Genomic DNA, 12,741 nt, shown 5'->3' with positions numbered 1-12,741 from the left:
GTGTTGAGATGTTTTATTTAAATTCATTTTATATTTAGGGAAGCTGAGGCACAGAAGGATCCAAGATCTAGAAATAAGCCAGGTGCTTCTGCATTTTTCCGACAACCAGCGTACTGTGCCCACTGAAGCCCAGGACCCTGCCTCAAGTGCTTTTGTCTGTTCTGCGGACGGCCTCTTTGGTCCACCCTCTTGGGTGGCCTGACCCTTCTTGGCTTCCAGAGGAAGGAGCAGGGAAGCAGTCTTCCCTTTGCTGGTTCTCCAAGGATCTAAGGGAACCGAGAGCAGGGCCTGGTGTGTCCCAGGCAGCAAAGCCCCTGGGGCAGTGCATGGTCACCCGGCAGCCGGGCCGCCTGCACTCACCACACCCACGTGGGGACGAGCAGCAGGGGTCCTCGTGCTCTTGGGCCAAGGACAGCCCCTTCGTTTAGAGCCCAGGCTCTGCCCCGTGGCCCTGTCCACCGCGTGCGCCCGCCTGGCGAGCCCCAACCTCAAGCCTCCTTGCAGGTGGCGAGGCTGCCTGCCGCTGCAGTCTCACTGCTCGGGGGTCTCGGCCGCCCCCGTGACGTCACCCGGATGAGGAGGGGGCAACCGGGAAGGGCAGCTGGGCCTTGAGCCTCCGTCTGACGCTGGCCTACCCCGCCCTTGGGCACAGGCACCGGAGCACCGCCCCAACCCCGTCATCTCCGCACCAGCCTGGTCTCGGGGCCACGGGGATGTCTCCCGGATCCACAACCTGGACCAGATGCGCCTCATGCACTTGCTCCTTGAGCTGATCCACCAGGCCCCCAGTGCATGGACCAGTGACTGATCCGTGTGACTGATCAGTGCGCGGATCAGGAGTGCGTGGATCAGTGACCCCGACTCCTGGGATGGGGTGCTGTCGTCCCGGGCTGTGCGGTGAGCACGCACCCTGGGCCGGGCCGGGAGGAGCTTGTGTGCTGACGCGATTGGTCTTCACAGTCACCTTCAAGGGGCACGCAACCTCCCTCCTGAGCCCCAGGGAACTGGGGGGAGGAGGGCTTACCCGCCCTGCCCAGTGGCACAGCTTGGGGAGGGCACCTGTCTCCCACCCTGGTGACCCTTCCCCAACCTCCGCGACACAGAGGCGGGGGCCGCCCTCCCAGCGCTGTCTGAGGTCAGTCACTGCCGTACCCATGGGACAAGGGCACGGCCAGGCCGCAGGGAGAGCTGGAAGGGCCTGCAGCCCCCTCCCCATCTTCATGGAAGATAAGAACACCCGACCGGGCGCTTGGAGGGGCGAGGAGATGCCCAGTGAAATGCCACCATTCTACCTTGGAGTCATTTTGCCTCAGTCCTCACAAAGCAGTTCTTGAAATTTAGTGAGTTTTAAACACCCGACTGTTTCCACTTCTCCACAGGGGTCCCTCCTCCCACCCTCCAGTGGTTCAAGGATGCCGTCTCCATCAACAAGCTCCGGAACCCTCGGTACCAACTGCTGGCTGGCGGAGGCCTACGCGTCCGGCAGCTGCGTCCAGAGGACTCGGGGATCTTCCAGTGCCTGGCCAGCAACGCGGGCGGGGAGGTCCAGACCCACACCTACCTGGACGTCACCAGTGAGTACTGCCCCACCCCCGCCCCACCCAGAGCCTGGCCCCTGGATGGCCACAAGGCCCTGGCTTCCCTGCCCTCGCCCCACAGACGCTAAGAGAACACGGGTGTCTGTCCGGCCCCAGTGCCCACACCCCGGGCAGTTGAACGAGCTGCTCTGTTGAGACGTAGAAGCAAAGTCCCCATCTTTCTGGACAGAACTGGAAAGACTAAGTGAACAGCTCATGGCTAATCTTCTTCTTTTGATCTTTTTTTTACCTGTTTTCCTATATTTATTCTCTATTTTAGTTTTATTGAACAATTATAGTTCTTTCATGAGTTTCTTTTATGATCCCATTAACAGAAATACTTTGGCACTTTGAAAAATAAGATAAAGGTATCTGTGGGTTCTCTTTTTAATCTCCCGTAGTTGTAGTATTTTCTTCTAAAACAGGTAGAGTGTAGTGATTGTGGAAGTCTCACGTTTGCTCTGTTTGGAAGCAAAATGCTGATGCCTCCAGGTGCGGGGGCCATGCAGGAAAATCAAATCACGGTCAGTGTGTGCATGGCCAGTGGTTCTTGGCAGCACTGCCTTGGAGGAGACTACTGCCATATTGAGATTTTCATGTATGTGTTTTGGTAAACTAGGGGTCACTTCCTCTGACCTTGCCCAGGGTCAAATTTGCCCTCCGTTGTGGAGTCTAGGAAACAAGCCTCCCTTCAAGCAGTAAAAGTAATATTGGGGTCTTAAGCTGGAAACTGAGTTTTGATCTATTAGAATTACTTGGGGATTCCCAGGCGGCGTCAGCGGTAAGGAATCCATCTGCCAGTGCAGGAGATGACGTAAGCGACACGGGTTCGAGCCCTGGGTTGGGACGATCTCCTGGAGAAGGGAAGGGCAACCCACACCGGTATTCTTGTCTGGAGAATCCCATGGACGGAGGAGCCTGGCGGGCTGTGGTCCATGGGGTCTCAAAGAGTGAGACGTGACTGAGCGCGGAATTGCTTAAGCCTGTCCTGCAGCAGGGGCCGGGGTGTGCGGGGCAGGGACTGGACAGAGCCGGATGTAGCTGCTTTCCGCTTTGAGGGAGGTGGTTTCTGTTTCCACCACTCGCCCCTGCTGTCCTAACCTGAAGGCAACGTGGACAGGTCAGCAGACGTGGCTGTTCACAGGACTCCATTTACATAAACAGGGGCGGGCTGCACTGGGCCCTGGGTGGAGGCCGCAGACCCCGCTCTCATGGGAGACCCAGGGAGGACCACCCGACTCCACCCAGTCTCAGCTCTCTCTTCAAAATGTAGCCAGCTCAGCCCAGGTCACAGGGGTCTCAGGAAGATCAGTTTGGAAATTTAAACGAAAGTGCTACTTAACCTGGTTCCCATGACAACTGGAGCGTGAACAAATAAATACCTGTAATGATAATGCTACGTATCTGTTTTGTAAGTACAGGGCTTTGCAAAATGTTGTTTTTTTTTTTAGTTAAAACACTTTTCATGAAATAAAAATATAGTGTGTAAAACAGTCAGTATCTTTTCCTTCACTTAACAAGCTTTTACTGAGCACCCGTGTCAGTTACTCTGGGCCCATGAGGATCAGGGACAAAGCTAAGATTCTTTTCTGAGGTCATTAGAATCTGGTTATTTTAATGTTCAAAACAGATCCTAGGAAGTGTCAAAATGTCATCTCTTGGGTGATATTTAATATTCACAAATTAGATCTTTTCTTTTTTTTTAAATAATGAAAGCAACTTGTTAGATTTCTGTAAATAAATGTCCGTCTTCTCTTCAATGGTCATCTGAAAGCTCCCTGGTTCAGTGGTAAAGAACCCACCTGCTAGTGCAGGAGACATAAGAGACATGGGCTGGGTTTGACCCCTGGGTCGGGAAGATCCCCTGGAGAAGCGCATGGCTCCCCACTCCAGTATTCTTGCCTGGAGAATCCCATGGACCGAGGAGGCTGGCGGGCTGCAGTCCTCGGGGTCGCAAAAGAGTCGGATGTGACTGAAGCAACTGAGCGTGCATGCAGAAGCCTCCTGCTCTCCCCCCCGGGCGGGTGGAGGCTACAGTCGTCCTGAAGGGTCTTCATCTTTTATCGCTGCAGCACTGTCTGTGATGAGTTCTGTAAACACACAGGCAGACGCCTCCTCCAGGCTGGCCTGAGCATTCCCGCCTCACTGTCCGCGTCCTCTGCCTAGATGTGGCCCCAGCCTTCACCCAGCTCCCGGTGGACACCACGGTGACCGACGGGACGACAGCCGTGCTCAGGTGTGAGGTGTCCGGGGCTCCCAGGCCGGCCATCGTGTGGAGGAGAGGTAGGCGCTCACACCTGCCTTGGGAAGTGAACTCCCCCTCACCTGTCCATTCTATGACGAGGAAGCACTGTTGACTGAGCACCCGCCAGGGACCAGATCCTGGGGCGTCAGACGGACGAGACCCCTCGAGCTCCGCGGAGCTCACTGTCCAAAGAAGGGGCACATTTCCCTGCCACGTGCAGACCGCCCTTTCCTCCTGCAGGCCCTGCGTCGGTGCCTCGGGCGGGGCGGCGCCTTAAGTCACGGCGCCAGGTTTCAGCCCCTTTGTGAAGGAGGGAGGTCACAGCTAGGAATACGTCCTTCTGTCATTTTAAGCAAGCTGCTTCCAGCACAGCATCACCCGCGTCCTCGGCAGCTGGACGTGTGCGACACTCAGTCTGACTCTGTTTCGGTTCCTGTGATGCGTGGAGTCACGTCTCGGGCTCGTTGCAGCCCCGCCCCTGCCCGGCCCCATCTGCGACGTTAGGCAGGCCTGCCACTGAGTGAATGGCAGACGCGGTCCGTCCTTGACAAGCCCCGGCTGAGTTGGGTCCGTCCCCATAGATCATGCTGGTGGACTGTACCCGGGGGAAACCTCAGAACGTACACTTTTTTCTCACCCAGACAAGCCCTTGGTGGCTTCCCAACTCTCGAAGGGCGCTCAGCTTATAGACCCAAAGATCTGGGAAGCTACCGATTAATCGGAAAGAGGGGATTCATTCATTTTAGGTATTTTCTTGTTGTCTTTCCTGATTTAGAATGTAATAATAGCTTTAGATAGACAATTTATATAAAGAAAACTCAAAATCAGCCACTCAGAGGAAGCCATCACATTTATGGATGGTAATTTTTTTAGACTTTTTACTTTGTGTTGGAGTTTAGCCAATTAACAGTGTTCTGATAGTTTCAAGTGAACTCTAAGGGCTTTGGCCAAATGTATACATGTATCCATTCTCCCCGCAAACTCCCCTCCCATCCAGGCTGCCACATGAGGCTGAGCAGAGTTCCACATGCCATACAGGAGAAAGACAGCAGAGTGTAGGTGTCCATTCATGGATCATAATTTTGTTAACCAAGTCTCTCAGCATTGGACAGTTAGGGTGTTCTTGGCTTCGGCTAGCCTAATGAATACTAAAGCTAACTGCTTTGGTTACTTCCGTGCATATAGTTTCCACTGTCTTCCGACTATTTCCTCATTTATCTTCCCGGATGCGGCCACAGCATCGCGTCTCCTCGAATGCGACGGTCCTCACGGTCCCGTTTTCTCTGCTGTCCGCAGGAAACCACGTTCTGGCCAGTGGCTCTGTGCGGATCCCCAGGTTCATGCTCCTGGAGTCTGGGGGTCTGCAGATCGCCCCAGTCTTCATCCAGGATGCCGGCAACTACACCTGCCACGCCGCCAACTCAGAGGGCTCCCTGAACGCGTCTGCCACGCTCACCGTGTGGAGTAAGGACCGCGGCCCACGTGGACCGTTCTGTTAATAATGGTCTAATCAGCACATTGTCTGCGCTTGGGGATGTCAATATGCCCTTGGACTCCCTAATCTAATCAAAGGAGAATCATTATTTTTACAACTAATTTAGAGAAATCTGTTGAGCAATTAGTTTTTTCAGCTTCTAAAAGAACAATTAGAAAATGTATTCAAAGATTTAATGGGGACATTTCAGGAGAGATAAAGGTTAACTTTTTAAAGTCAGTAGAGTAGGGGTATTATGCCAAACTAGCTCGAATAACAAAACTGAGAAGTTGGCTAATTTTATACAAATCACATGAGAAAAATGGATCAAGAATTAAAATCCCAGGGGAAGTATTTTCTCCATACTGTAATTAAATCAATTAAAACACTCCTCATATATTAAGTATGGAGGTTTCCTATGTGTAGGAGTGAACTATAACACAGGTTTCTGAAACGCAGAATAAAGTGTTTTCCAGAACCTAGGGATTGGATTACCAAGTATTCAGCTTCACTGACTGATGGACTTTTCCCTCTCTGCTTCATCCGTTTCCATATCACTACAAAATTATTGTTCAAAGCAGCTGGAAACAGTGCTCATTAATAGATTTTGGTAAAGCCATCTATATGAGGAGAGAAACTTTTAACTGCACAAGGGAATGATTTGTTGAAATACCATCCTTGAAGAAAAACTAAAAGAAAACAAAACACTTGTGCTTTATTTCATGTCTGGTTTACATTTGTATGATATAGTTGGTGTCCACTCTGATAAATGACCCTTCCTAATTTATTAGGTGTTCTAGAGATATCACTAGTTTTTAAAAAAAAAAAAAAAAAAAACGCCCCCCCCCAATATTGTTAAATATTTACTAGAAAAGAGGTTTTGTTCCACCGGATAACCTAATCTGTCAACCACGTCTGATTCATCCAGTGTCCCTGGAAATTAACCGTAAGTGTAAAATGCTTGTGGAAAACTGATGTCTGCATCTCTGTAGGTCATTCTCCAGAGTATTTTGTGGGTCTGCTAGGATGCAAAATTGTAATAACACAAGAATGGCTGGCACAGTCCTGCGTGGCCTGGGGGTCTTCTGAGGCAGCCCGGCTCTGTCCGTCCCAGTGGGAGCAGCAGCAGCACCCCTTTCATAGTCAGGAAAACCGAGCTCCCAGCAGAGGTGTTTCTCTGGATGCCCCACGGGTGAGCGGTCAGGCAGGGACCCAGCCTCCTGACTCCAGGTTCCGGGCTCTTTCCTGCCTCAGAGCAGCGCCCACCTCCAGGGTGTGCGGGGTGGGGACACATGGGGCAGGGCTGTGGAGGGCGGGCGGACTGTCAGGCCTGCACGGAGCCCCAGGTCCCCTGCGCACTGGCCCCGGGCTGTCGGGCAAGAGACCCTGCAGAGCAGAGCACTGGCTTCCCGCCTGGTCACTGGAGAATCACAGCCCTCACAAGACTGTTGTAGGGATTAAGTAAACCCATAAATGAAAGTGCTTTGCAAAGCCACGAGGTGCAGTGTGGACCTTACCAGAATGTTGATCATCTTGGGAAAGAATCCAGATTCTTCCTCAGAGCGTAGAGCCTGGTAGACACCTGCCTGTGATCTTGCTTCCCGCTTCCTTCTGGAGTGTTCCGAGGTCAGGGGACGACCTGGGGGGTGGGGGGCAGAAGGCTGCCTGCCTCCCCGAGATGCAGACGGGCTTGCTTTCAATTCCCCGAACGTCTCTGAGCGCTTCCGTTTATACTCGTTTTGCCAATGTGAGAGGAAGCGAGGAGGTTGTGATGTCAGATGACCAGTTCGTTACCGCCCCCCACCCCACCCCGGGGGAGGAAGCTCTCAGCCACGTGGTCCTGTCTGAGCTGCAGCTTGTGTCTTTGCAGATCGAACATCCATCGTGACCCCTCCGGAGGACCGCGTGGTGATCAAGGGGACCACGGCCACGCTGCACTGCGGAGCCACCCACGACCCACGCATTTCTCTCCGGTCAGCTCCGTCAGTTACAGCATTAACATTCCGTGAGCTGGGGCCCTGAGGTAGAGATGAGCGGGGAGAATCTCGAGAGCTTTGATTTCAGCCACAGACCCCTGATTACTGCCTCTTACGGTCCCGGGCCCCTTCATTAATCACACAGACCCCATTTTCCACTCCAGCCTTATGTATTATTTACAGTGAGCTGTGTTCCACTTCATGACTTCAATACAGTGTTTCATGATTTTCCTGCCAAGGTTAATACACTATCTGTAAAACATGCTTGTCAGAGGCTGATACTTAATGAGAGAAAAATCCAGCCGGATCGAATGGGATTTCAGCAGTGTTTGCACTGGGGCCGGGCTGGACCCGAGGGGTCCGCTCTACTGCCAGGATGGCTCCTGTGTATCAGGCAGAGAGGGAGCGCCGTGAGGGGAAAGGCCCCGCAGTGATCAACTCGCTTAGAGGAAAACACTCAGAAAGAGGGGAACCGGAGGACGTGAAGACCCGATCAGGGGACGGTGACCCCCGGCCCCCGCCTCTGTCTGACTCAGCCTGGGAAGGTCATGATGAAGAACCTGACCGTCCAGGTGGACACGGGGCAGCAGACACGGGTGGCTGTAGACCACGAGCTTCTTCCCAAAGAGCCGCCACTTGCAGAAGGGCTTTTAATTTTCAGAACCAGCCCTGAGCATGCATCTAGAAAGATGACATGGTCATCCTCATGTTTCCACTCTGGCCTCAGACCCAAAAGCATGCAGCTAGTCCCTGACAGAATCGAGGTGTCCCCCTGCTTCCTCACATTCCGCTCTGAGCAGAGGGAGAAGGCGGTGGGTGCATAGACACGTCACCACCTGGATGTGGAGCCTCAGCTGTTTTCTCTGTTCTTGGGCAGCGATTGGACAAATTGAGAATTGCTGTATTTCTATCTGCCTCTCTGGAGTTCCCCAGAGCTCAGAAATCAAGTTTGCCTTCCTTCCAAGAACGTTGAATGCAAAACAAACACACAAAAGCCAACGAGTTAGAAGATTACCTAGAGAATTCTTGGATCCTAGAGAATTCATTCGTTTCTAAAGGACCTGGGAGCATCACCCACAAAGGACAAACATATTTTCTGCTGCCCTAAGGCCACGAGAGAAACCCCCTCAGATCCGTGTGGTTTCCTCGTAGCTTTTAATGTTTGGTTAAACAGAGTCGGAGCTTGCTTCCTGAGAAGTGATTAGGTTGCTTGCTCTGGGCACCCCCGCCTGGACACCCTGAGGGGCACCGACCCTGAGCGCTGCTCCCAGAGTGAGCAGTGGATTCACCTCCTCCCCGCAGGGTCAGTCCTGCTCTGTCTGCGGGCGGTTCCAGACGAGCCATTTGTCGACACCTGTGCTCTGCGTGCATCAAGCCTTTGAAGAACTGGGCACGTTTTGGAAATCCAGTCCAGGATCTGGGAAAGGAAAGCCAGCACTGTGATCCCATCCAGCAGTGGCCAGTGAGGGGCCCCTGCCCACCCACAGCCCCAGGCTGGATGGGCCCCTAGCGGCGTCTATGTTTGAAAAGAAAAGCGTGCTAAAGCGTCATAAGGAATGAAAAGAGAAAGGCATGCAGTTTTTTGTGTGTTTTTTTCCATTTATTTTTATTAGTTGGAGGCTGATTACTTTACAATATTGTAGTGGTTTCTGCCGTACATTGACCAGGACAGAATGACTGGGTGTTAAGAAAGCATGTTGACAGGTGTGATCCGTTTCTTCAGGAATTGGGGAATTCCACTCTGGGGATTTTTACGCAGCCCTGCCCCTGTCCAGCTGCACTCTGACCTCCAGGACGTTCCTCAGCGGGAGGGGCAGATGTAGTGGTGACAGGTGTGACCACAACCCCTCAGACTTCCCGTCCCAACCCCAGGACCAAGCCGTGTCTGCCCTCGTCTTCACTGTCCTGCTTTTAACTTCAGCATCTGCCTCTGTGCTGTGACCAAGACCTTAGGTTGCTTTCCTTTTTTAAGGTGTAATTCACCTTAGGTACCACCCTTTAAAGAGCACGGTTCAGTGGTTCTTACTGTTTACTACAATATATTCACAAGGTCGTGCTGCCCAGGAGGCTCTAGTGGTAAAGAACCCGCCTGCCAATGCAGGAGACGTAAGAGATGCGAGGTCGATCCCCGGGTCGGGAATATTCCCCTGGAGCAGGGCATGGCAACCCACTCCAGTATTCTTGCCTGGAGAATCCCATGGATAGGGGAGCCTGGTGGGCCACAGTCTGCGGGGTCACAAAGACTGGGACACATCTGAAGCCACGCAGCACACACGCATGTTCACAAAGTCATCAATGGCTCACTTTTTAACAGAGGGGGACGGTCAGCGGCCGGGGTCCTCACTCAGGCCTCTCTGCTTGGCCCACAGCTACGTGTGGAAGAAGGACAACGTGGTCATCGCCCCGTCCAGCAGCTCCAGGGTCGTGGTGGAGAAAGACGGGTCCCTCCTCATCAGCCAGACGTGGTCGGGCGACATCGGGGACTACACGTGCGGCGTGGTCTCCGAGGGTGGGAACGACTCCAGGACAGCACGCCTGGAGGTGATGTGAGTACCGTGCCCGCGTGCGCGCCACGTCACCACTCCTCCACGCATGGTCACACGTGCGGTGGGTCACACAGCAGGGGTCAGAGGCCACCGCCTTGGGCCGCAGGCAGGCACACTCGCAGCGTTGGGGGTTTGGTGATCACCTTGGGCCTCAGACATGCACACTTACAGGGTGGGGCTCGGTAACCTTAAAGTCGGATCGTGTCCGCCCTCAGCTTGGCTCGTTCACGATCGCTTCTCCTCCTCAATGATCCCCACGACCCTGTGTCCTGATGGACTGTTTACTCTGCCTTTCCACGGGATGCCCGTCAGAACCTCCAGCCGGTGAGGGACGGCAGGCCGGCCCAGTGCCCCTGAGAGCCCACTGCTCTCTGAAGGGAGGCGCGCACCTCCCACCAGGACTCACGGATGTGGCGGGCAACTGCCCACCCCGCCTGCCCGGCCTTCCGGGGTGGGGGGTCGTGGGGGCCACACTCTCCTCCCATAGCCCCTCTCCTCACAGGCAGGAAGCTGAAGGGCCTGCTGACCAGGTCATCTTTGCAGCGTATATTTGTTGTTCTTCGGTCGCTAAGTCATGTCCGACTCTTTCGTGACCCCATGGACTGCAGTACACCAGGATCCTCTGTCCTCCACTGTGTCCTAGAGTTTGCTCACATCCACGTCCATTGAGTCGGTGATATCTTTAACCATCTCATCCTCTGTCCCCCTCTTCTTCTCTCCCCCCTGGAGTGCAGGATGACACAGCTCTGCGTTTGCGGCCTGGCCATGTTTGGCATACCTGAGGCGCTCAGGCAATGCACACTGGTTGAATGAATGTGTGTGTCACAGGCCTCCAGTCATTCCCCCAGCCAGCCCGCTCAGGCCTCTGGCCTTCCTTTGGGTATGCACGTGCCTGGGCCCCCCACCACTTGAGGGTGCCCGCCCTGCTCAGCCCTGGTCCTCTGTCTTCCTTCCCCCATCCACAGCTCACAGGAAGACCTTCCTAAAAATTGTTGATGATTCTGGCGTCCACGACCCATGAATCCACGTGACATGCTGTGCTATTCACGGTTAAACTACCTTTGAGAACTCTTAAATCATCCATCATTGGTACCAAATAAATAAGTGTTAGCATTTCATAAAGATTCTGTCAGCAGAAGCCAAACGGCCTGCTTCCAGTGCAGGGCGTTCTTTCTAGTCTGCACAGTTTTTATGTTCTGCTGATTTACATATCTTCCCTGCTATTCACTTATTTGATTTCCTCTAAGTAAAATGCATTTTTTTTTCCAGCAAATGTTGCTGTATCTATAAAATAATGGGCTTTCTGTAATGGGAAAACACCTCATCTCCAAATACAGAAATACTGCAGATTCGCAATTCGAACCAATTTAGGTGCGACTGGTTGCAGAGCTGATTTGAGAGACAGCGGTCCTTGTGAATTGTCAGTGTAATAAGCTCTCAGTTCTTCCAAATCGGAATGAATGGGGAAGGTTGTAGGTTAGAGCATGCGTATCTTTAGATCCAATAAGGTCCTAACTCTAGGACGTCGGCGATGACAATAGTGATGATAATAGTCATAACTCAGGATTGCGGGGCATTCGAGCTTCTCAGAGAACTTGCAAATCCAGCGCGTTAGCGTCTCCTGGATTCGCTCGGATGACAACAACCTCCTGTCGCAGGAGTGACTGAGAGCTGCTCACGGCTAATAGTGTCCTCAGAAGAGCCTGAAAGCGCGCTCGCCGGCCTCCCCACTCGAGTTAAAAGCCACTTTGTTAAATATAGAAATTAGGAGCATTACAAGTGGGCTTCTCAGGAGCAGGCCAGCCGCTGGCAGCTCTCCTGTGGGCTTGCTCCAGAGTTGGCGCCCTGGAGCGTCTGCTCTGTGTCAGCCTGGGTGTCGGGAGCTCGAGGACCCTGGTGGGGGCAGAAGCCACCGTCGCAGCAGGGTCACGGGTCACCCCCAAGCGATGCTGGCCTGGGGCCCTCCCCAGCTCGCATGCCGCAGCCTCTGTCTTCTCACCTGTGAACGGGGCACGTTGTCATTTACCTTGAAGGATGGGGGTGAAGTTTGAATGGACAGGCCAGGAGTTCCGCTCAGCAGGGACAGTCAGTCCCAGCTCTTATTATTCCTCACCATCTCATAAAAAAAAGCTCCTCTTTACATCAACAGCACCCCCACACACACTGGGGCCAAGAGGTGTCTCTCTTTCACCCTCCTTTATTTCTGCCTGAAGTCTGTGACCCTCGGACGCACCAGGCTTGTCTGTCTGCCGTGGAGGCCTGGGTGCCTGGACAGGGGGCCCATCAGTGTCTGAGGAAGGCCCGCTCCACTTAGCAGGTTGAGACAGGTTTGGGTATTTGGTGCCACCAAGGAGGACTGATTTCAGAGGGGTCTGCCTCACCCCCTCCCGGGGGGAGAGGCCTCTGCAGTTCCAGAGGGTCTCATGATGCATCTGACCAATTCACGACAGTCTTGGTTATCCTGGTCACCGGTCGTGTTGGTTGTGTCTGTCCTACCAGTTTGCTGGGGCCTTATAGGAAGAAACCGGGTCTGGGGTGGCTGCAGACCCCCGAAGCTTCTTGCTGTTTTGAGCACCCCAGAGGGACCAGACGCCAAGGCTCTGTGGGTTGACTGTTAATCATTTAAAAACCCAATTAGCACTGCATCTTTCCTTCTGAGACCAGAGACTAATTCCTCTGAGCCAGAGTACAGAGGAAAGCCTCATTTACAGAGCGGCTGGAAGACGCGGCCCCGAGGCAGTGGGAGAGGTTTCCTTCACTAGAGCCGCTTCTAAGAAAGCCGTAATACAGAGCGAACAATTTAGTGCCATTTATCAAGAGCTGTCGGGCCCCCTCTGCCTTCATCCTCAGAGTGAAGTCAGAGAAGATGGGTTTGACCGAGGCGACGTCGGTCCGCTCAAGGGGCAGGGCTTTTCTATAGAAA

The 12,741-nt window shown here is 53.5% G+C and overlaps 1 protein-coding gene across 6 annotated transcripts in view; it reads left to right on the top strand.

Moving 5' to 3' along the window:
• The window catches only part of SDK1 (sidekick cell adhesion molecule 1), a 724,732-nt gene that overhangs the window by 535,724 nt on the left and 176,267 nt on the right, over nucleotides 1–12,741 (top strand). For all 6 annotated transcript variants that reach the window (XM_043455307.1, XM_043455310.1, XM_043455311.1 and 3 more), the window contains 5 exons: nucleotides 1,380–1,574; nucleotides 3,744–3,860; nucleotides 5,119–5,286; nucleotides 7,167–7,269; nucleotides 9,642–9,818. In XM_043455307.1, the coding sequence (XP_043311242.1) occupies nucleotides 1,380–1,574; nucleotides 3,744–3,860; nucleotides 5,119–5,286; nucleotides 7,167–7,269; nucleotides 9,642–9,818 (760 nt within the window). The remainder of the gene's footprint in view (nucleotides 1–1,379; nucleotides 1,575–3,743; nucleotides 3,861–5,118; nucleotides 5,287–7,166; nucleotides 7,270–9,641; nucleotides 9,819–12,741) is intronic.

Source organism: Cervus canadensis, chromosome 32, assembly GCF_019320065.1.
Source record: "Cervus canadensis isolate Bull #8, Minnesota chromosome 32, ASM1932006v1, whole genome shotgun sequence".
NCBI classification, from domain to species: domain Eukaryota; kingdom Metazoa; phylum Chordata; class Mammalia; order Artiodactyla; family Cervidae; genus Cervus; species Cervus canadensis.
The sequence above is the reverse complement of the archived record's forward strand: the minus strand, read 5'-3'. Positions and strand labels throughout refer to the sequence as shown.